Genomic DNA, 22,782 nt, shown 5'->3' with positions numbered 1-22,782 from the left:
GGAAATTCATGGCCACGAGGTTGACAAGGACCTCTCATAAGATATTTGAGTCTTACCTCATCTATTTGATTTGAAGGATATCCGATTATCCTTTTCCTATCTCCATGATCACTAGGTAAATTCTCCAAATTAACTTCAGAGTCTTATTTTTTTTTGGTGAAGGCAAATCCGCGTTTTTAGACGTACATGCAAATTTTCTTTTAGGTTTGAAATGTTTTTCCATTGAAATCTTATCTGTGAAAAAAAAAATAGCACAATGCTATAGTTTCTATGATCTCACGATTTCTTATTACTTAAGCCACGTAAATCAAAATTTTCATTTAGTTTTACCTTTTAGCTTCTCTACTGAATACTCTTTTTGTTTGGTTGCGTTTAGACTTTTGTGATTAGGAAAAAAATTAATTGGCAAAAACCAAAAACTCAAAGAAAGAAGACGACAAAAAATGTTAGTGTCGTCGTGTAACTAAGTTAAAATTAAAAACTCCCATGTCGTCGTGTAACTAGGTTAAAATTAAAAACTCCCATTATTAACTTTCATTAGTTTTTGATTGGGCTTTTTAAAACTAAACTTATGTTTCTTTTTATATTGGGCTAAGTTAGATTTATGGACATATAATAATTGTGTTCTAGATTTCTTACTTCTCCTGCAACTTTACATATACACTAAATAATAACCCTCGCCGTGCGCAGAGTGAAATAATTGATTAGATTATTTATTTTACGTTATAATAAGAGATTTGTCGTATAGATTTTCAAGGGATAGACATTCAGATATCCGTTCGGATCCAGTTGATTTATTCAGATTTTAAATTTTTAGAGTTAGAAATTTAAATATGATTCGGATATTTACAAATTTTTGTTTGAATTTAGTTTGGATTTGGTTCAAACATTGTAGGTTCGATCGGTTCAAGTTCGGGTACCAATTTTAATTATGTAATGTTTTAACAAAAATCCAAATGTACTTAATCCTCAAAATTCAAAATACTATAAAACATAAAAATTTGAATAACGTAAGCCTAAATAGTTAAAATTACATAAAAAATAATTCAATTTAAATATTTAGATAGAAAAAAATATATATTTTCAGTATTTTGACCCTTTTTTATTTTAAATATTTTCATATTAATGAATATCTAATAGATATAAAATTTCAAATCTATATATATATAAAAATGTTGGTCTCTCTCCTGTGAAGACACCTCAGCGCCACGTCATTAAGTCGAGTATTCTGGTCTCGACACGTGTCCGTCAACTCCAAAGTGCTGCATTTCAATTAATGGGATAAGTTTAATTTGGGCTTGTTAAAAAACCAAGAAGTTTGACTTAGGATGAGCCATACAACAAGACTATTCTTTTTAAAATTGGTATGTACGAAAAGTATTACTTGACTTAGGTTATGACATGTTTCTTCTTCCTTCCGCTGAGAAAAAACTACGGCGTTACTGTTCTCTGTTAGATTTATTAAATAAAATTAATGTTTTCATTAATATCACCGACTCACTCATCCAAAAAGTCTCATTCCATACATTTTCTATCTCAAATTGTTGTGGATTTACACCTATAAATAAGTGAGTTCACAATTAATGTTAATTTAACCTCCGAGTTAATACTTACGGTACTAAAAACATTCCAAAAAAGTTCAAAAGTCTACCTATCATACCACCACTAAAAATTCACTATTAATTTTGCTGGGCCACATACGAAAACCAAAAAGAATGGTCATATTATCCTAAACAACATTTAAAAGACAAAATATAAGGATCAGTTCACGGACTCAAGCTTCCTACTTTAAAAGGGCCAAACACTAAAATTGAGATATAACAAATAAATTATTTAGATGTTAATATATAATAAATCACTGACATTAACTAAATGTGATTTTTTAAAATACTTTAATAAAAACAAATTCAACTGAGAATGATATAATAACTCAATCATTGTAATATCATAGAAGAAAAGAGTCAAACAAAAATTATTTACAAATTAACTAACCAATAACTTAAATTAATAAAATAGTATATCTCATACGCACTTTTTGCAAATGTGAACCTAAAACACAAATTACATAGATCACAAGTAAAGTATATCCCGCCCGTAGGACGGGACGACCCTAATAACTAATATATTTAAGTATTTAATTATGTTTTAGATATTTCTGGTATCCAAAATATTTCAGTTTAGATCAAATATTAAACTTTTAGATCCATTTGAATACTTAATAAATTTTAGTTTTAGTTTGTGTTTAGTATTATTTTCAAATCAAATTCAGTTCGGTTCTTCGGATCCAAATATTTTACCCAGAGTTACTTTCTTCTACTGATATAAAGAAAAATATGTTGGGCTTATTTTTACATACAATACATAATTATTGGACCATACTTTAAGAATACCAATAAAAATAGTTGGGCGTCGTGTCAATATTTTTGGGCATGTTACAAAATTGACGTACTGTATAACCAATAACATGTACTTTCTTATAAAAACATATTGGTAAATATAAGATGTTTAGGTAAAAACACACATATTAACAGATGGTTACTAGCTCTGTTCCTAAATATAAGATGTTTAGGTAAAAACACGCATATTAAGAAAATTATTTTTTTGTCTAGAAAATTATTTTTTTGTCTAGAAAATATCAATAAAATTGTAAATTAATGGTATTCAACCAATTACAAATAGATTATTAAATATGATTGGTTACACAGTTTTTAATAAATTTAAAATTACATAGAAAAATGAAAACATCTTATATATTGGAACATCAATTTTTTTTAAACATCCTACATTTAGGAACACATGGAGTATGTTTTATTATTAAACGTGAAAATCCTAAAACATATACTCCATCCATTCTCGAAAGTAAGATTTTCTAGAGTATGCACGCTTATTAAGAATTTAATAAATGTTTATAATTTAATTTATTTTATTATACACTTTCCAATAACTTTCCACCAATAAAATTTAATCAATTAAAATATTCTCAATTAATGTTCCTCAAAACTATAATAAAGTGCCTTAACAATATAGAAAATCTATCTTTGTGCAACAAGAAAAAAATCTAAAACTTCATTATTTTGGGAACAGAGATAGTATATTTTATTATCATATACAATTTTTTTAAAAGTAGTTGGGGGCACGTGCCCCGTAGTCAACAACGTCCGTCCGTCCCTGTCCACAACCGTCCGCGTTAGCCGAAACTAATTTTTGAATTTAAGAAGTTTAGAGTGGTTTGAGTGATTGATGCAAAACGCCAACAACTGCAAAAGCAGCGTTCGCGGGTGGTAGTGGAATGGTAAATTTTTTTTTGCCTCTCCATTTTCCGTTACAATTTTACCTTAAATTTTGAGATTATTTAACTAGAAAGTTTTCGACGCGATTTTCCTAGGCATGGACATTCGGGGTCTCAATCGGGTTTCGGTTTAGTCCAATCAGGTTTCGATTTTTCGGGTTTATCAAAATCAGCCCCATTCGGGTTATATGAAAATTCGGTTCGGGACCGGTTCGGGTTCTATCGGGTTCGGGTCGGGGTTAGTAAATCTTCAAAAAACTGGTACAACCCGATGTACTTTCGGGTTCGGGTCCCAATCGGTTCTTCGGTTTAAATGTACCTGATTTTTATCTACTTTGTAACCAGAAAATAAGTAAAATCAGTTCTTCGGTTTTAAAAAACTTGATTTGTACCTATTTTGTAACCAAAACATAAATAAAACTGGTTCAAAAAAAGAAAGGGACATCAAATGTGATCATTCAAAATCAAATGAAAGTTAAACATAGTTATTGATCGAAAGAAAACCAAATAAATGAAAACATAAAACGAAAACCAAATTCTCATGAAATAAAAAAATATTATTCAATGAAAACAAAACCAAAATCTAAAAACTTTAACCTTCAACCATCAATCTTCGTATAATAGATAATTATTTTAGATGTTCAATATATTTTGAATACATATTAGAAATTGAGATCATGTTTGGTACAAGTTATTTTTGAGAATTTTAAATGTTTCGGGTTCTATCGGATATCTATTTAGATTCGGGTTCGGTTCGGATAATACCTATAACCCGATTTACCATAAACCAAGATCCATTCGGTATTTATGCCGGGTTTGGATCGGTTCGGATTCATTTTTATCGGATCGGGTTCGGTTTATTTGCTCAGCCCTAGAAAATATTTGGATATAAACATTTTGCCTCTCCATTTTACATTACTTGCGCATTCCGGTAGATGAAGAACAAACAACTAAGCTTAACTTAATCCATAACATAAAAAATTCTGTATCTGCTAGCAATAAGGCTTCAGGTGAAGCAAGATAACCAACATTATACATAACACCATCATCACCCTTTACATTATTCAGACATAGTGAAGCAAATAACATAAGAAAAAAAAGGGTAATACGATCACAGTTCAAATGGAAAAAAAGGAGAAGATGTTTAGCATAGAAGACTCTGAGAAACTGGAGTCTTAACGCATATTCTCTCTCCGTCGGACATTCCTGGTTCTGTCATTGTACTTGTTGGGTCTATCCGAGCTTCTGTGAGTGGTTAACTCCACCATCTTCCTCTGTCTCTCTGGAGGACGCGGAACCACTTCTCCATTCACAAACAACTCAGCTATAATCGCCAAAAAAATGTTCACCAAATACTCGATCAGCCAAATATAAAGAACCAGCGAAAAAAGTTTAAATCTTTCATAGTTTAAGTACAAAGTTTTGCTTCAGAAACTAGTTTAAAATTCAGTGTTTTATCTACGTAATTAACTAAAAGAACTAGACAAATGATCAATTGACAGAAGGGTGTTGATGAAATTTACCTCCGTAATCTTTGTACTCTGGATCAACGTAAGAGTCAGGAAGCACGAAGAGAACACCAGGAATCCCTAAACACTCACAAGAACCAAAGAGACATCAATTACACACTAATCACATCATCCACTAACCAACTTGTCTGTTCGAAAAGAGAAATAGATTACCTTCGAGTTTGTTTGATGTCTCTTCATCAATCTCACAACCGAACCCAAAATACCTCTCGCAAGAAACGTTGTAGATCTTCCTCTTAGCTTCTTCCTCGCTAATAAAACCAAACCAACACTCAATTGAGAGAGAGAGAGAGTGAATTACAACTACAAGACACGATAACTGTTTGGTCTGAAAATGGGAAGAAGGAAAAAAAGCTTTTACCTTCCGACAATTTTGGCAAGGGTTTGAACATAGCAATCGATCATTTGCTGTCTAGTCGCGTTTTCGCCGCCGGGCTTGTCCATGACGATGAGCCAATGCTCGTAGTCGCAGCCAGGGAACAGCGGCGCCATCTCTGTTGGTGCTCGGCCGCTGAAATTGGACCCGGAGTTAAGAGGCGAGTACGATCCACCGGACCTATCCATCCGGGTTCGGATCGTTGTCAGGCGGGTCGAATTGGGGATGAATCCGATGGCATGGAACAGAGTCGGTGTCGATCGACGGGAAATGAGGGTAGAGTGAGAAGGTAGGGGAGAAGGAGCGGCGGATCTGGAGGTTGAAAAGAGACGGTTGGCGACGCGTGATGCGGTGGAGCGGGATAGGGCTTTCGCCATTGAGAACTGGTGACGCGATGGACGAGACTAGGGTTTTAAGGATTCGAGCGTGTTTTGTTTTGAGCTCTTTTCTGAACGACTGATAAAAACAGGAAGATGATGATACAACTAATCGGGCTTCAAGTTTGTTAATGGGCCTTATCATTTTTTTTTAAATGTGCGCAAGCTTGAAGCCCAATTGCCAAACAAACAGATTTATTATGCGGTAAAACCGTCAACGGTATAAACCAGTTGTCTGGTTGTACTTGTAATTGCTGACGGTTTTGGTGCGTTTCTTCACTAAGCTAGATTTGTGTCTTTGTCTCTGGGTTGGTGCCTTGGTTTTGGGATAGGATACTTGTGTTCAGTGATGGATCGATATGGTTGTTATGTGATTTTTGAGTAATTTTCTTATTAACAGGCAGGCTCTTAAATCTAATCTTGGAGAAGCAAGTGTTCGAGTGGTTTGTGTTAACCCATGTTCCAATATCTACAGAAAAAATGAGAGCAATATAATGAAATAGTTGAAGATTTCCAATCTTTGAAATTGTTCGTGTTGGAGATTTTAATTTATGTTTATGTTTTTTGGCTAAAACATTCGTTTTGGTTTATTTGTTTTTCTACGGCAGTCCACTTTGACTTGAAACTAGAATCAAACACAACACACATATTCGTTGATGCACCTTCTACCGAATTTGTTGACGTAAATTTGAAAAAAAAGCATGCAGAATTGAGAAGAGAAGAAGAATGAGGAAAACTAAATATACACAAATAAATGTTTATCTATAGATCACATATACTGTACTATGTCCAGGGCCGGTTTTGAGGGGAAGCCACCCAAACCAAGGATTAGGGCATCTAAATTTGTGGGGCATATTTTTTTTTAAAAAAATTATTAGTATATACATAAAAAGAAAATCTGTAGATTATTTTGTTAAAATATTTTTTATTGGGCATATTTAGTTATAATAAGATTTGTCAAACTTTTTATATATATTAGTAAATTTATATTTTAGATAATAGTTAAAGCCCTAATTCTAAAATAGAAACATAACAATTGAAACTGTCATGGTCGAAAAACTTGACTATAGGAGTTTAATGGATGATTTTGGAGGAAAAAATGCAAAAAGATCTATATTTCACCAATAAGTGTTTTTATATCAATGTTTTTTATGAACATATTATGAAAATTGATTTTTTTAATGAAAATTTAAGTTATTTTTATACTGTTTTGTGATCTTGATAAAACATGTACGAGGGCATAGTTTTAAATTTTGATTGGGGCAATATAAAAGTTTGGTCCGGCACTGACTATGTCTTTGGACCCAGGAAGCAAGCCACTATAATTTTAAAACAAAGATTAAGCTATTCTTTACAATTGGTTTAGAAAGATAAGAAACACATGAGTTATTTTTATATTTTTTTTATCGAAGAGATAAATAGCATATTTTACATTAACCTGACTGGATTGAAAAAAATTGTGTACCTTTCCATAAATATATTAAAAATATTTTTAGATCTTATCATTTGACATGTCTTGGTTTAACTTAATCAATCTGGATTTATTTTCATGCCAAATCTTAACAAAATTCAACAATTTATTCCAGATTTTTGTTGTTTTTTTTTTCTGTTTCCAGGTTCTAGCTAGTCAACCACTCATGGCTTCAAAGTTCAAACAAACACTCTACATGCTACTGTAAGACATGAATTCCACGCTTCACAAAAACAAACAATTTGTTATCGTGAATGCAACATGCAAAGACTAATTTGAAGACATATTGAAGGCATAAATTTCACGTTTCATAAGAGCATCAATAACTCATGTACCCACTTAAAGTCTCTTAATGACTTTTTAAATATTAAAAGCTAGTTAAGAGATTTAGCTAATAGACACCTTTTTTTTTTGTGTTCTAATGGTAGTCTCTTAATTACAGTTTTTTTAAAAAAAAAATATTAAACATTGTTATATTAAAAAAAACACTTATTAAATAAACCATAGTAAAAGATTACATTTTAAACATAGATTTAAAAATAAAACTGATTAAGCGTTTAAGCACACACCAATTAACCTAATATGCCAACAATACCACAATCGAATGGTATGTCATTGTAGCATTTTAGGATCGAATCCACGAGGAACTAATGATCTATAACACCAAGAATACACAAGCTTCCTTAATCTAAGAAAACAAAAAGATGGATGATTTGTAACAAACTAATATCCTAGAAATATAAACAAGGTGATCTCAAATCCAATCAAGAAATAAGTGCAAGAATTCAATCAAATGCTAAGGATGGATCCATGGACAATGATAATTGATATAAGGTGATCAAGGTTCAATCTAGGATGTTCAAACAAAACAATCAACAAGTCTATAGGTATAGATCTCATTCAATATAGATTAATCCACTGTCGTGGCAACAACCCCTATGCTAATCATGAATTAAACATCAACTGTCGTTGGCTAACGCAATCAAGCATGCACGAATCACAAGTCTACTAACCACTTAAACATCTCGGACATCAACTGTCGTTGGCCAAGTATGTAAAAGACAATACTAAGTTCATTCAAGCGTTTTAACAAACACCTTCCGGCGTAAAAGAGCTTAAGGTCTAGATGAGAGTGATCAAGTCTAATCTAGCATTAAGAACACTTAGCAAGCATAGAACCATGTTAATCAAGTAATAAACATCCTAAATATCCACATAATCACCCTAATCAATTAACCCATGAATCACAAGGTCACTACTCACTAATCTTCATGAGAAACTTTAAACCCATGTAAGGATCAAGGCTAATCATGTTAATGAGCAAGAGAAACACAAATATAAGATGAAATACTTCGTTAGATTATCAAAAGATTCCAGATTTTACAAGTTTAGACAAAATCTTGAGAGAAAATGAGATAAAACTAGGGTTTTTAGGTCTAAATCTATTTATAGAAGTGTACAAGTCATGCTGGTCTAATTGAATTAAACCGGGTCAAACCGGATTAAACCGGTCAACAAATTGGTTTCGCATCAGATCACCAAAGCGAGCGGTCTCTTATTCCCGCTTCACTAAGCCGCTTCATGGGTCGCGTGAAGTGCAACGACTCGGCCTTCCCGCTCCGTGTGGCCGCTCCCGAGCTCGCTACGTTCCCGAGCGGGTACGTCTTCCCGCAACTGAAGACCGCTGTGAGCTATGCTCCAGATACAACGACTTCTCGTCCCCGATGGCATCAAACCGCTGTAGCCCGATCTTGGAGACTATGGCTCGTCGTCTCTGTTCTACTAGAGCCTCTCCTCTCTGGCCATCAAACAGCTCTACTCGAGCTTGACTTCTTCTTCCTCGCCTTGACCAAATCGTGACTGCGCCACCGTATCATCGCCTATGGGTTTGAGCTTCTCTCCGACGCGTCTCTACTTCTCTGGTTGATGTGTCTCTGTGCGTCTCCTCTTTCTCGCCAAATCAAATTCGAGCCCAAGTCTCCACCATGAAACAAGCTTCTCTGGCGGTGGCATCAAGCTCTCCGGTCGTAACTCGTCATCGGCTTCTCCACCACGGGATCTCTGGTCCAAGTCATCTCCTCCCCACAGTGATCAGCTCCCTCGTCGTCGTTGTGCTCCGGATCCGGCGAAAGAAGATAGAACAACTCCAATGGTGATTTCCCAGAAGTTTGCAAAACAGGTCCCTCAACTGCTGGTTACTTACAAATCGGCCCAATACTTTGGAATGTGCAGAAATGACCTCACAAATTGACCCATAGACTTCAGATTGTGCAATCAAGACCCTCGAATTTGCAGAATGGTCCCCTGACTCTTGATGGTTCTCAAACTGGCCACAAACTCTGTAATTTGCAAGTATAACCTTGCGCTTTTGCCCCAAACTTCTCAAATGTGCAATCCAACCCTTAATGCATACAAATGAACAAATATATGCAATGTAGACACCTAAATGCAATTCAAAACACAGGTATGATTAAGAAATAGATGCTAAAAACTATGAAAATCATGAGATATTAAAAACATAAAAACATGGATTAAAAATAAACTAGAATAATTTGAAAGAAACATCTGAGCTCAGTTTTTGTCTTCATCACGTCCAAATTTACGCCATATATGTTCAACCTAATCATGTTTGAGTTGTTGATGCATTTGTCTATCACGAATTCAAGTTCGAGCACCCATCATATTGACGATATTTGTAGAGATATCTGTAGAATACGTGAGATCCACATGTGAACTTCTGTTGTCCTCGTCTTGTTGGAACTCTGAAACATCAAATTGAGTGTATCCATCTCGTTTGTCTTCCACTATCATATTATGGAGGATGATACATGCTCTCATAATCATCCCAATTTTGACTTTATCCCAAAAAAGTGCAGGATTTTTAACAATGGTAAAGCGAGCTTGCAAGACTCCAAAAGCACGCTCGACATCTTTTCGGACAGCTTCTTGATGTTGAGAAAATAAAACCGCTTTCGGACCTTGAGGTATTGGAATGAATTGGATAAAAGTTGCTCATTTCGGATAAATACCATCGGTGAGATAGTAAGCCAAATGGTACTCTCTTCCATTCACAGAGTAGGTGACTTGCGGAGCTTGACGATTAATTATGTCATCAACAACAGGTGAGCGGTCAAGAACATTGATATCATTTAAGGTACCTGGAGGTCCAAAAAATGCATGTCATATCCATAGATCATACGAAGCAACCGCCTCTAAAACGATTGTGGATTTTCCCGAACCACGTGATATTGACATTTCCAAGCGATGGGACAATTCTTCCATTCCCAGTGCATACAGTCGATGCTTCCTATCATCCCGGGAAATCCATAATGCTCTCCAATATCAAGTAGACGTGAAGATCAGCCGGTGTTGGTCATCTCAGGTACTCATTACCGAATAAATATATTATTCCTTCCACAAAATTTTCCAAACATGACCGTGTAGTAGTTTCACCGAGTCGGAGGAATTCGTCGACCGTATCAGCCGCATTGTCATAGGCTAAGACACGAATGGATGCTGTGCATTTTTGAAGTGGAGAGAGACTAAGCCTTCCGAGACCATTTTTTTTTGTTGAAAGAAATGAACTTCATTGGAGAGTCGATCAACAATATGCATGAACAATGATTTGTTCATTCTAAATCGTCGTCGGAATAGATTGTGAGGGTATGTTGGAGTTTTACTGAAATAATCATTCCATAAATGTACGTCAAATTCTTCACGATTTCTCTCGATATAAACAAGTTTTTTCCTTCTTTTCCTTTCTTCTTCTTGAACACCATTATGAATAGAAAAATTCTCGAACGTTTGATCAAAATATTGATCAAAAGTATCTTCAATTGATCCATTAAAGGTATTATGAGAAGAAAATGCCATTTTTGGAGAGTTAAAAAAAACAGATGAATTTGAGTTTGTGATCAAACGATCATATTGGTGTTAGAAAAAAACAAATGAAAGAGAGAATGATCTTTGTTTGATCAAACCATGATCTTTGTTTTATGAGGAGGGATTGAGTTTGTGATCAAACGATCATATTGGTGTTCAAAAAAAAATACAAATGAAAGAGAGAATGATCTTTGTTTGATCAAAACATGATCTTTGTTTTATGAGAAGGAGAGAATGAGTTTGTGAAAAATACAACGAGACTTTATATAGAGAATGAGTTTGTGAAAGAACAAACCATGATATTTGGTACTTCATCTTGTGACACAAGATTACAACAATACACGTTGAAAAAAAACAAGACTCCTGACAACATGCATGAACGAAACTCCGTGACACAAGACTACAACTCTTTCACTCTGTGACACAAGACTACAACTCTACTCCTTGTCTCTGTTTGCTCCACGATAAGACCACAAGACTGCAACTCTACTCCTTGTCTCTGTTTGCTCCACGACAAGACCACAAGACTACAACTCTACTCCTTGTCTCTCTTTGTTCCACGACAAGACCACAAGACTACAACTCTACTCCTTATGTCTGTTTGCTCCCTCTGCTTGACCTGAAAAGTAAGTGTCATAAACAAGTCATGAAACATTAATCAAAGACAAGAAACACAAATCAAACTTTAACAATAAACATTAAAACACAAAACAAGAAACAGAGAGTTAACAAAGATAGGAAACACAAATCAAACTTAAACAGTAAGCAGATACATCATCATTTCCGAGCAACCGAGACTTAACAAGAAACAAGCAACAAAGAGTTAAAATGCTAGACTTAAGCAGCTACACGTACACTTAAACTAATTAGACATTAAGTCACTGATGAGCTTCTCCTTGAGGGTTTCTTCATATTCTGCTAGAGGTTCTTTTTTTGCAATAAGAGAGTCAAGTAGACTCATCTTTGATAATCTCTCCTTCATTGCCAAGTCCTGCTATTTAATGTCCCACATTCTCTGAAACCCATTCAGCGCATTATCCTCTGCCATAGTCTTCTTACCACGGGCCTTTGCAGCCTTCACACCCGCGAGATGCTTTGATTCAGTAGCTTGAGAGCTTGATGAATCTGCACCATTATCACACTTCCTCTTCTTAGAGCCACCATCATTTTTGGCAGTGGCAAAGTCACACCACTTCTGATCGTTCCGCAACTCCTTCCAAGCATGCTCAAGGATGAATTTCTTCTTGTCATGAGCTCTTTTCAGGACATCATTCTCATTGCATCCGCTACTTTTCTCTCTAGTTGCCGCTTCATAACACCCACAGAACTTGCAAACATAGTAAAGAGAAAGGTTTTATTCAAACAATTCATATCTATCAAACCATAGCTTCAATTTATTATCTTAGCAGAACCATAACCTAACTCAATCATCACACTACACCATCCATATTACTAACGATTCAATACATTCAAAACAAGAATCAATCGCAACATAATCAATCGCAAACCACCAACGAATACAAACAATGCTTTATTCAATAGGATCAGAGTAAAGATGAAAGTTTTACCTGTCTGAACAGTCGTAGCCCTTTTGTTGCAGCTTGATATGATTCTGGATCATGCCAGGATCATGCCTCTTCATATATCCATGTAACGACACAAAGACAGAAACAAAAAAAAAATTAGTATTTCAATTTTTTACGGTTCACGAAAAAGAACCGGCACAATCAAAGACATGCATAGTTGAAACAATCAAAGACATGTATAGTTGAAAGAATCAAAGACACGCTTTACCTTAAGATTCCCTTGAGAAACAATCGCCGATTCTCCCTCGTCTCAGAGAGCCACCACGAGAGAGAAATCGATGTTTCCTTCGTCGAGGATAGCCACCGGTTGAGAGCTCGCCGTTTTCCATCGTCGACGAGAGCCATGTCAGTCTACTTTTCCCGATCCATTAGCATATGTCAGTCTTGGGTAAAAGCATTACAGCACACATGACCCAACTAAAAGGCCATGTACGTGGGTGGATACACTCATAGCATCCGTTTGTGACTGTCGCGTTGTGTAAAACTCTGCTTTGCATATTCTGTGTATTATTTAGATTTCCACGCAAAAAAAAACCTCTAATTTGCAGAATCTGCATGGATATGCCTTTATTCCACGTGTCGCGCATGGATAGGTCGACTTAAATGACAGGGCAGTTACCTTCCTTGGGAACAGATTCTGAATCCCGACCAATGCTATCTCTACGTGTCAGATACTGGTTGGTTATAGAGATATGCTTCATCTACATCAAATACCCTACCAGCCACACGATAAAAATCCGACGGACAAGAACAAACCTTATCTCTCCAGTTTTAGATTCTGTATAAATTCAAAGGGGAGAACACAAATAAGCAGCAGATGAAGTGAAAAGGCAAATGAAAAAGACGACGTACGAAGATCACGACTGAGAGATTATTAGTTTACGATTAGCTCGACAGAGCGACAATGAAGCTTCCGTTACTCTCTTACACCAACTCAGCCTCGTTTTGTCGGACAGGCATATGCTCTTCTTCTTCTTCTTCCTCCTCAACTAGTATTAGTGACTTCCCGGAGATAAGAAGGAGCTTGAGAATGAGACTCAACGGTGGAGAAAATTCACGAAGCGTTAAAGCTTCCGCTGGACGAAGCAGCGAAGGGATGGAGAAGACAGACAGCAGCGGAGGAGGAGCAAGACAATTCGCCGGTCCTGTCATGGAGGTTACTACACTTGACCGTGGCTTTGCTAACTCCACAACCGTTGATTTCCAGGTATGGGACAAAATCGGCGCCGTGGTTAGACTTACTTACGGGATCGGTGAGTACTTTTTACAAATGAGCTAATGATGATCATTAGCAACTTTTGTGTGGATTAAGATTTTAATTTTTTTTGTTTAATTAGGAATATATGGAGCAATGGCTGTAGCAGGAAGATTGATATGTTCAGTGACTGGGATTGATTCATCTGGTGGCTTTGATCCTTCTCTCGATGCACTTCTCGCCGGTCTTGGCTATGCTACTCCACCTATCATGGCTCTTCTCTTCATTCTCGATGTGAGGATTAGTCTTCTTTTGATTCTTATAATATTGTTTTTTTTTTTTTTTTTTGCTTAGTTCTTATAATATTGTTTGGATTGGTTTTTGAAAAGAAAAACATTTTTCTTTCTGATTTTAGGATGAGGTTGTGAAACTATCACCCCATGCTCGAGCCATCAGAGATGTGGAAGATGAGGAACTAAGAGGCTTTTTCTTCGGAATGTCCCCATGGCAGGTGAATAAATTATAAATATAAACTGAGCTATTGTTTCCTAAGTTTTAAAATCTTTCAATTTCGTAGTCTTTTGAGTTTTGAGTTTCTGCTTAATGTTCTCCAGTTTATACTCATTGTTGCGGCCAGTTCCATAGGAGAAGAGCTCTTTTACCGTGTTGCTGTACAGGTTTGGTTTCATTAAACTTTAGCCAACTATAATCCACTTTCATTGAATTGTTGCTGATTAAATCTATGATTATCACAGGGTGCTCTGTCTGATATATTCTTGAAAGGAACACAACTGATGACAGATTCTAGAGGCATGGCATCTCTGGTACATTAGAATCTATATCCTTCACATTTTTTCTACTTGTAGTTCACTCATTTATAAAATCTTCATGGATTTCATATGCTATTGTTGTTGTTTTACCTCTAGACCGGAATCTTGCCTCCATTTGTCCCATTTGCTCAAGCATTTGCAGCCGTGATCACCGCCACTCTCACAGGCTCCCTTTACTTTCTTGCTGCTTCTCCAAAAGGTTAGGACTCGATCTCTTAATTTTTCTAGTTGCTTACTTGGTTCTGTCCTTTCTCAATTCTCAGTTTTTCATTTTCAGACCCGACATACATTGTTGCCCCGGTTCTAAGGTCACGCCGCGATGATTTTAAGAAGCTTTTGTCTGGTACTATCTCCTTCTCCCTTTCTCTTCATTTTATGATCATATTGCTTCAAGATAAGATTTGGGAGGATCAAGGGATAACTTGGAGAACAAGAAACTGCAAACCGGTTTAGTTAGCACACAATTAAAGCTCTCCATGTTGTATACAGCATGGTACGAGAAGAGACAGATGAAGAAGATTTACTCTCCCCTCCTGGAAGGAGTCTTAGCGTTCTACCTCGGTATTGAATGGGTTCAGGTACAGTCTCCGGTTCGGTTTAGTATGCAATAATTTTTCTGGTTCCAGTTGATATTAATGTTTGTTTTTTTTATTACATTTCCAGACGGACAATATCTTAGCACCGATGATGACACATGGTATATACTCGACGGTAATATTAGGGCATGGGCTGTGGAAAATACATGATCACCGTAGAAGGTTACGTCGGAGGATCGAACGGCTTAGATCGGAGACCGCTGATGAATGAACGGTTTTAAAATCATCTATAGATTGTAACTGGTTGGGGGTGGATTTGTGTGTAATTTTTTGGGTATGGGGGATGGGGGGGTCGTATGGTAGTAATAACTAGAGAAATTAGGTCTCCATAAAATTTAGAACAGCTGCATATATATACATAACATAAACTTGTATTTGTTCCTACTTGTGAGGCTAAAGAACAATAAAGCTTGAGTCTCTCTTTAAACTCACTTTGACTCATGTCTGTTTGAATGGACAAAGCAATCATAAGCGAAACTAAAGAACACAACTAACACATTCATTTCAATCAACATTCGAGAGCCTTTCAAGTTAGTGTCACAGTTCGGTTTCTTCTTTTGTCATGAAAATCTGAGAGCTCACAGTCACCAACCTCTTCCACGTTCTGTAATGCGGCTAATCCATGTGACGCCTCCGTGCTTCTCTTGTTCTCGGGTTGAGCTTCCAACATGGGCCTCTACTGAGACGAAACCATGAATCCTTTTGTCACTTTTTAGAGTCTTCGAATATGCCTATAGTCACGGAATATTTAGAGTAACATACAAAGTTTGAAAAATGATTAAATTAGACAATGACTTCAACATCTTAATCATCGTCATTTTTTGTCAACTGGGCTGTCTTCTTCTTAGTTAGCTCTTAATACTTTCACAATTTCAGAAAACGACAAATCAACGCCAGTAGTCGGTAGAAGAATCATGTGGAGGAGCAAGCCTTGTTATATTGGTAAGAAATATTCCAGATTACATTTATTTATCCTTTGAGGTTCAGACTTAAATCATTCTAAAACCAACTTCGCACGTAAGGATTTTTTTTTTTTTGGTTTTTTCTATTTTAACAGAAAATACTTTTCCTTTTTAATTTGACTGGTAATAAATATTTCAAATTACATTTTTAGTTTAATGGCGTGGCTGGATCTAGGCAACAAAAAAAACACCGTAGCCTTATCTGTAAAAATATTTATACCATATATTAACACAAACATAAATTAAATACTTTTAAAATTGGTTGAAATAATTAAAGCAAACAAGCGATTCTTAGTAGAATTATCTCTGTATATCTACTAACATTGTTTACATCATGGACCGACGATACGGAGAATATCTGGTTATAAACGTTTAGTTGTATGTTCGAACTCTTAACAAATCTTACCATTTTTATATTCACGATGGCTTTAGTTTGTTATACATAATATGCGGAGAAGATTCCAAAAATGTCACTATAATAAGATGCTTGCGTTCGTATATAATTTATTAAACTAATTAATCTACTCACAATAACGGTCTTATTTTAAATTTATCTTATCATCAGATCAGATCAATATATCTATATAGAAATTGATGCATATTCTGGTATGAAAAATTATGGAATGGTCTCATATTGGCTGTTACAATATATATACAAAGAATAACCAACGGAAACATCATGCTGGGTGTATGGACATTACTTTAAATACTTCCGGTCGTGCGTAAACTAGTTTAAATGTGTCTAGTTAAATTGATTAACTAAATTATTTCAGCCTTATCATATTCGAGTTTGACTGTGATGTTATTTTACATAATCAATGTTATTGTTTGTTGATTGTGGTTGTTGATAAACTTTTACATGACACGAGTCACTACGTAACGTTGTGGGCATATCTCAAATTTCGAACTGTTTTCTATCCAAAAGACTAACAAATGTTTGGTACGTATTTTAGCAATTATATATTGCTATATATATGATTAACATGTATATTATATTTTGTCGCAACGAGCATAAAAGCACTCACAGACAACACAATGGCAACAGACGGATTAAATTATTAGACGTTATATACATTTATAAATAAATTAACTCTGAAGTCCAGTGCAATTAATCAACTCTTGTATTCAATTAGTGATTAATGGAATCTTGATCATTTTAATAATCTAGGTAGAGTAGAATTGATAATTGACAATGCTGATTAATAATTAATGGTCGGCTTCTTGATTTGGTATTAAAATGGCTCCATCGCCACAATAGCATAAGAAGCCGTCACACGTTGTCCGCCTTTGCAAAGTCTATCCCTTTAGATCTAATCCGTTAAACTAGATTTAAATAACAAAAATATACAAAAGAAATTTAACAAAAAACTTTTAAAAAGTTACATGAAGACATAAATATTACACAAATTTAAATATTACAACAACACTAATAGTCGGTAAATTTGAACCGGAACCTCCAAAATTTCTAAATATTGTCCAATTTTTTTGTGTAACTAAAGATAGTTGTTGTTGTTGTTGTTGATGATGTCTTTTGGTACAATTCTTTTTTGTTTATATTGAATATATTCACGAGTATTAATATCATCGATAAAAATTAGTCTTTTAGAAATATTTTATGTTTCTCTTTTACTTTCTTGTTCTTATCTAATGCGTTTACAATTATTTATATCACCCAATTTCAACAATTTTTATCTCTAATCTACAAATTAAAAATGAGGATAATCATTTTTACTTCAAAATGCACTAGTAGATCATATATGCATTACGAAAATCACTTTATGGAATAATATGGTATTTTGATTGAAGTTTAATATTAATTAAGTTATTTTGTTAAAATTTTATATTTTATTAATTAATATTGTTGTAATATGTTTATATATGCTAGTTATTTATAAAATTTTTATGAATTCAAATTAGTTATGATAAATATAAGGATCATATTATAAAATACAAATAGTTTTAAAAATTGAGTTTGAAGTTTTGATTTTGGAGAATAACATCTCTAAACTTCAAATATAGAGTTTTAGAAACTTCAAAATATAATTCGTTTCTAAGAGCATGTTTATCCGGGGTTTTTAGTGAGGTTCTTAGTGCGTGGGCCTCCACAAAACCTTTAAGGATCGGTTACAAAAACTATTAATTAAAAACTGATTTTAGTGAGTTTGTTACACTGTTCGCTGACCCCACTGACTCGTGGCAGTCTACGATTGGTTTGTTTTTTAATTTTATTTTTTTTAGATAAAAAAAATCTAAGAAACCCATCTGAGTTTCTTAGGGATAAATATGGTCAAAGCACTGATGATTGTTTTAGCCAAAAGGGCAAGCGAGTATCATAACTCATAAGAGCGTGGAACCACGCGTCGCTGCGCACCCGTCACTTGACCGCATGAATCGCCGCGTTGCTTCCCTTTGTTTAACGATTCTCCTCTTAATTTATTTTAAACTAATCAAAATAATAAAGGATTTTAAGTTGTTGACCATGGTTAATCGTTGACAAAGAAAATAAAGAAACCATAGTTAATTGGTCAACTTGGTTAACTAACTATAGTTTAAATTAGAACTGAGTTCATCGTCATCCATTTGATGCTCCAAATTATATTACAACACAAAGTACTTATTTGTCCTACAAGATGCATAGGTGCTCAAGATTTTAATAGTAAACACGGCTAGAAGCCTAGAAAACATTAACATCTGTAAGCGTATTAGTTTATTTGAATTCGTGTATATTGAAGACTTGAGTAAATTTCCCTTAAATATTTGTTTGGCCGAAGAGTATGTCCGAATCATAATTAATCGGCATAGACAATCAGAACTAATGGGGGGGGGACATTATGGAAAATTTAATACTTCATGGCAACGTAATGCTTTCTTTGTCTAAATCTTATACGTAACTCATTTGTATATGTTTTCATTAGTTTATGACTCTATGTATTGGTTCACCGATAGGATGTACTGATTTTTACTAAGAATGTCCTCTCTAAATCTATTTGCAAAAAAGTCTAATTAACGAGAGATGGATTGTTAATAAATTTATAAAACTAATGTGAAAAGATCAAACAAACTATATATTTTCACATTCTTGGGATCTCGATGTTGTCTCCAAATGTCCAATCCTTTATATATAAAGCCAGAAAACATAAACTAGTACTCTAGTACAATGGCAGATTCTTCAATAACATATACATATAACAAATCTAGCTAGAACCGCAATGTCTTTATACATACTCGACAATATAATAACTAAGACTTAATTATGAGTAGCTTGGACTCGAATTTGATTTGATCTAATACATATTTATACTGCACTATATACAGATGTACAAGACCTTTTTTTTTTTGAACACACAGATGTACAAGACCTTATAAATTATAATAATTGTCTATTGGGGCCAATTGGGTCTAGAGACAAGACTTGGTCTTCTACTTCTTCTTCTTCCCCTTTCTCCCCTTTCATAAATATTTGATTTCTCAGGTTTCTATATAGTTTCTTCTCAGCCTTTTTATAAATTTTATGCTTGTCTGCTATCTCTTACATTAAATCTAAACCTAAATCATTAGAATCCCTAATTACGTTTTAAAAATCCCAACTCCCTTTTTAAATATATTTTGTTTGTTTTTTTTCTCAGTTTGATATTGGCATGGCTGGTCTCGATCTAGGCACAACTTCTCGCTACGTTCACAACGTCGAAGGCGGCGGTGTTGGCCAGTTCTCCACCGACAACCACCACGGAGATGACGCTGGAGGAAACCACCATCATAACCATAACCATCATCAAGGTTTGGATTTGATAGCTTCTAATGACAACTCTGGACTAGGCGATGGCGGCGGAGGAGGGAGCGGTGAGCTCGTTATGCGGCGTCCACGTGGCCGTCCAGCTGGATCGAAGAACAAACCGAAACCTCCAATGATCGTCACGCGCGAGAGCGCAAACACTCTTAGGGCTCACATTTTTGAAGTCGGAAGTGGCTGCGACGTCTTCGAGTGTATCTCCACTTACGCGCGGCGGAGACAGCGAGGGATTTGCGTTCTTTCCGGAACAGGAACCGTCACTAACGTCAGCATCCGTCAGCCGACGGCGGTCGGAGCTGTTGTGACTTTGCGAGGCACTTTCGAGATTCTTTCCCTCTCTGGATCTTTTCTCCCGCCGCCTGCTCCTCCAGGAGCGACGAACTTGACGATATTCCTCGCCGGAGCTCAGGGACAAGTCGTTGGAGGTAACGTCGTTGGAGAATTGATGGCGGCGGGGCCGGTGATGGTCATGGCGGCTTCTTTTACGAACGTGGCGTATGAAAGGTTGCCTTTGGACGAGCACGAGGAGCAGTTACAAGTCCAAAGCGGCGGAGGAAATATGTACACGGAAGCCACCAACGGAGGTGGAGGCGGAAGCTTGCCGTTCTTCAATTTACCAATAAGTTTGCCTCATATGGGAGTTGAAAACTGGCCGGGGAACTCGTCCGGCGCCTGTAGGGCTCCGTTTTAGCTACTGTTTTAACAAACTTAATTTTTTTTTTTTTCAGATTTTCTTTGTGACGGAATTTAATAATATATGGAGTTATGATTTTTTTTAAAACAATTGTTCATGTATTGACCTCTCAGTACATGCTTCAAGTTTTTTTTAACTTAATTATCGATTTATATTTAAAGCTTCTAATAAAATAATATTCGACTATATGAGTAGTTCATAGATAGAATCTCTGGTTTTTAGCACAGTAACTCATCGACAGGATTAACGGTTAAAACTTTTATACAATACTAACATATCCAATAACGATATACTCTAACGCACATATTAACTATATTGCCAACGTACACACTGTTTTCTATTAGATTATAATATACTTTCGTAATGTTTGTTAGCAACGTTTTTATAACCAAAGTCACGAACATAGCAGTAAACAATAAAAAAATAACACAAGTTGATCTAAAACACTGTAACCCTCAACCCCAAGTTGCTGTCTTGGGCAATGGTTAACATAGAATAGCAATGTTTTATCACAGAATGATCATTAATACATATTAGATTTAGATATATATATATTCGAATGTTTTTATATAATGCAAACTCAAAAGGAAAAAAAAGTAAACTTATATATTCGAATGCTTTTATATAATGCAAACTTAATAGCAATTGTTCATGTATTTACCAAAAAAAAAAAAAAACAATCATTTAGCTCGCTAGGGTTTTTCCAAACACATGACTGAATAGATTGTCCGCCTTTTCAAAGTTTTGAGACCATCAAAAAGTAATAAAAGACGGGAAATAGTAAACGACAAGGAATTAAAGTAATGCTAGTAAAATACAAAGGAAAGTGCAAGTGGAGTGCTGATTAAGAAATTAAATTATTAATCTACCATTTCGATTCCAATCATACCCTTAAGTGCTCGACCCATTTGATGCCAAGCTGGCACACACGCAATTAACTAAAGCAAAGTAGCTGAAAATGCTCATCACAACACATTTATTATTGATTTAACAATCATTGCTCATAGTACGTGGTTCGGATATCCGCTCGGGTTCGGATATCCGTTCGGATTCGGATATCCGTTCGGATTTGGATCGGGTATTTAAATTTTCGGGTATTTAGATTTTTGGATATTTCGGAATAAAGATATAAAATCCGTTCGGATATTTCTTATATTTTGGGCCAGATTTGGTATTTTAAGTTCGGATTCGGTTATTTTGGATCAGTTTGGATATTTAGATTTTGAAAGAAAAATAAATTAAATTCTTCATTGTTTAAGTGTATTTAAAATATATATATTCTTAACTTAACTGGTTTTCTAATTTTTATTAGATTAAACTATTAATAAGTTTGATGATAAAACTTAAAAAATAGAAATACACTAATTTAGTTGTTATTTTAAAATTTTGGATGCAATTTTTGTTAATGTAAGAAAAAAGAGCTTGATATGTATTTTAATTGAGCAACAAATGATTTTATCCATAATTGTATATTATCTGATTTTGAACCATGTGCAACGTCAGTATAAATATATTGTATAAAATTATAGAAGTAAACTAGAAATATAAAGTTAAATATTGATATATTCGGTTATCTTTGGATATTCATTCGGCTTCGGATATTATCCGTTCGAATTCGAATACCCAACCTCTCCTATTTTAATATACATTCGGGTATTTTACTACTTCGGTTCAGATTTTTATTCGAATCTTTTGGGTCGGGTTCAGATATCGGATAAAATGTCCACCCCTAGCACATAGCATTGAGTCAAAAAATATCAATAAAATGTTAACGATTAAAATCAACCCGATTATTGGTTTACGTAACATAGTGCCCATTCGCTGTGATTGTGAACTAAAACAATAATATATGGTTTGTTTTTATTTACTTTGGTGCTTCCGTATCCAAAAAGTTATAAGACCTCAGCTTGTAAATTCTACAAATTATCTGAAGAAAACTTTTGACAATACTATTAATGGTTCCATTTATAAAAGTAAACACTATTTTATAATTGGTTGAACTAATGATTAATTTGGATAATTTGTTTTTGTTCTTTCTCTATATTACAACGAAATATAAATGTCTAAGAGCTTCACAATGACCTTGTCCGGCTAAAATATTGTCTATCGTGAAGTAATATAGAATTGTAATGATCCCTAACCACGCATATACAATGTTAGAGATGTACACATTTTCTGGTTTTCATTGTGGGGGGGGGGGGGGGG

The 22,782-nt window shown here is 34.9% G+C and overlaps 3 protein-coding genes and 1 long non-coding RNA gene across 6 annotated transcripts; 2 read left to right on the top strand and 2 right to left on the bottom strand.

Annotated features, from left to right (window-relative positions):
* Positions 1-4,240: 4,240 nt before the first annotated feature.
* On the bottom strand, positions 4,241-5,657 carry LOC106337411 (multiple organellar RNA editing factor 6, mitochondrial-like). The gene is made up of 4 exons (XM_013776514.1): positions 5,180-5,657; positions 4,972-5,069; positions 4,813-4,878; positions 4,241-4,613 (listed from the first exon to the last, which is right to left on the bottom strand). Exons 1-4 carry the CDS (start codon positions 5,569-5,571, stop codon positions 4,465-4,467), a joined length of 705 nt encoding a protein of 234 aa, XP_013631968.1. The 5' UTR covers positions 5,572-5,657; the 3' UTR covers positions 4,241-4,464.
* Positions 5,658-10,628: 4,971 nt separating this feature from the next.
* On the bottom strand, positions 10,629-12,992 carry LOC106340134. Of its 3 annotated transcripts, XR_001269312.1 has the most exons (4): positions 12,719-12,992; positions 12,493-12,560; positions 11,780-12,251; positions 10,629-11,543 (listed from the first exon to the last, which is right to left on the bottom strand). It is a non-coding gene; the product is annotated as an uncharacterized LOC106340134 (long non-coding RNA). The 3 variants fall into 3 exon arrangements; XR_001269311.1 differs by lacking the exon at positions 11,780-12,251; XR_001269310.1 differs by lacking the exon at positions 10,629-11,543 and having other exon boundaries at positions 11,601-12,251.
* A 314-nt stretch (positions 12,993-13,306) lies between these two features.
* Positions 13,307-15,355, top strand: LOC106336847. The gene is made up of 9 exons (XM_013775803.1): positions 13,307-13,763; positions 13,848-13,999; positions 14,121-14,216; positions 14,320-14,382; positions 14,461-14,529; positions 14,632-14,734; positions 14,813-14,878; positions 15,025-15,113; positions 15,199-15,355. The coding sequence occupies exons 1-9, from the start codon at positions 13,415-13,417 to the stop codon at positions 15,340-15,342; spliced, it is 1,131 nt and encodes a 376-aa protein (XP_013631257.1). The 5' UTR covers positions 13,307-13,414; the 3' UTR covers positions 15,343-15,355.
* A 4,172-nt stretch (positions 15,356-19,527) lies between these two features.
* On the top strand, positions 19,528-20,637 carry LOC106340395 (AT-hook motif nuclear-localized protein 21). Its single transcript, XM_013779277.1, has 2 exons — positions 19,528-19,565; positions 19,720-20,637. Exon 2 carries the CDS (start codon positions 19,732-19,734, stop codon positions 20,572-20,574), a length of 843 nt encoding a protein of 280 aa, XP_013634731.1. The 5' UTR covers positions 19,528-19,565; positions 19,720-19,731; the 3' UTR covers positions 20,575-20,637.
* Positions 20,638-22,782: the final 2,145 nt, after the last annotated feature.

The sequence above is a fragment of the Brassica oleracea genome, chromosome C4, assembly GCF_000695525.1.
Source record: "Brassica oleracea var. oleracea cultivar TO1000 chromosome C4, BOL, whole genome shotgun sequence".
Classification (NCBI taxonomy): domain Eukaryota; kingdom Viridiplantae; phylum Streptophyta; class Magnoliopsida; order Brassicales; family Brassicaceae; genus Brassica; species Brassica oleracea.
Note: the sequence above shows the minus strand (reverse complement) of the source record. Positions and strands in the feature narration are given on the sequence as shown.

Excerpts from the sequence above, each read along its gene's own strand:
- LOC106340395 (XM_013779277.1), top strand. The coding sequence starts at position 19,732 with ATGGCTGGTCTCGATCTAGGCACAACTTCTCGCTACGTTCACAACGTC.
- LOC106336847 (XM_013775803.1), top strand. The coding sequence starts at position 13,415 with ATGAAGCTTCCGTTACTCTCTTACACCAACTCAGCCTCGTTTTGTCGG. Across the intron at positions 13,764-13,847 it reads TAGACTTACTTACGGGATCG|GAATATATGGAGCAATGGCT; the intron begins GTGAGTACTTTT and ends TTGTTTAATTAG. Across the intron at positions 14,383-14,460 it reads TTTACCGTGTTGCTGTACAG|GGTGCTCTGTCTGATATATT; the intron begins GTTTGGTTTCAT and ends TGATTATCACAG.
- LOC106337411 (XM_013776514.1), bottom strand. The coding sequence starts at position 5,571 with ATGGCGAAAGCCCTATCCCGCTCCACCGCATCACGCGTCGCCAACCGT. Across the intron at positions 4,879-4,971 it reads GACATCAAACAAACTCGAAG|GGATTCCTGGTGTTCTCTTC; the intron begins GTAATCTATTTC and ends GTGAGTGTTTAG. Across the intron at positions 4,614-4,812 it reads AGAGTACAAAGATTACGGAG|CTGAGTTGTTTGTGAATGGA; the intron begins GTAAATTTCATC and ends TGGCGATTATAG.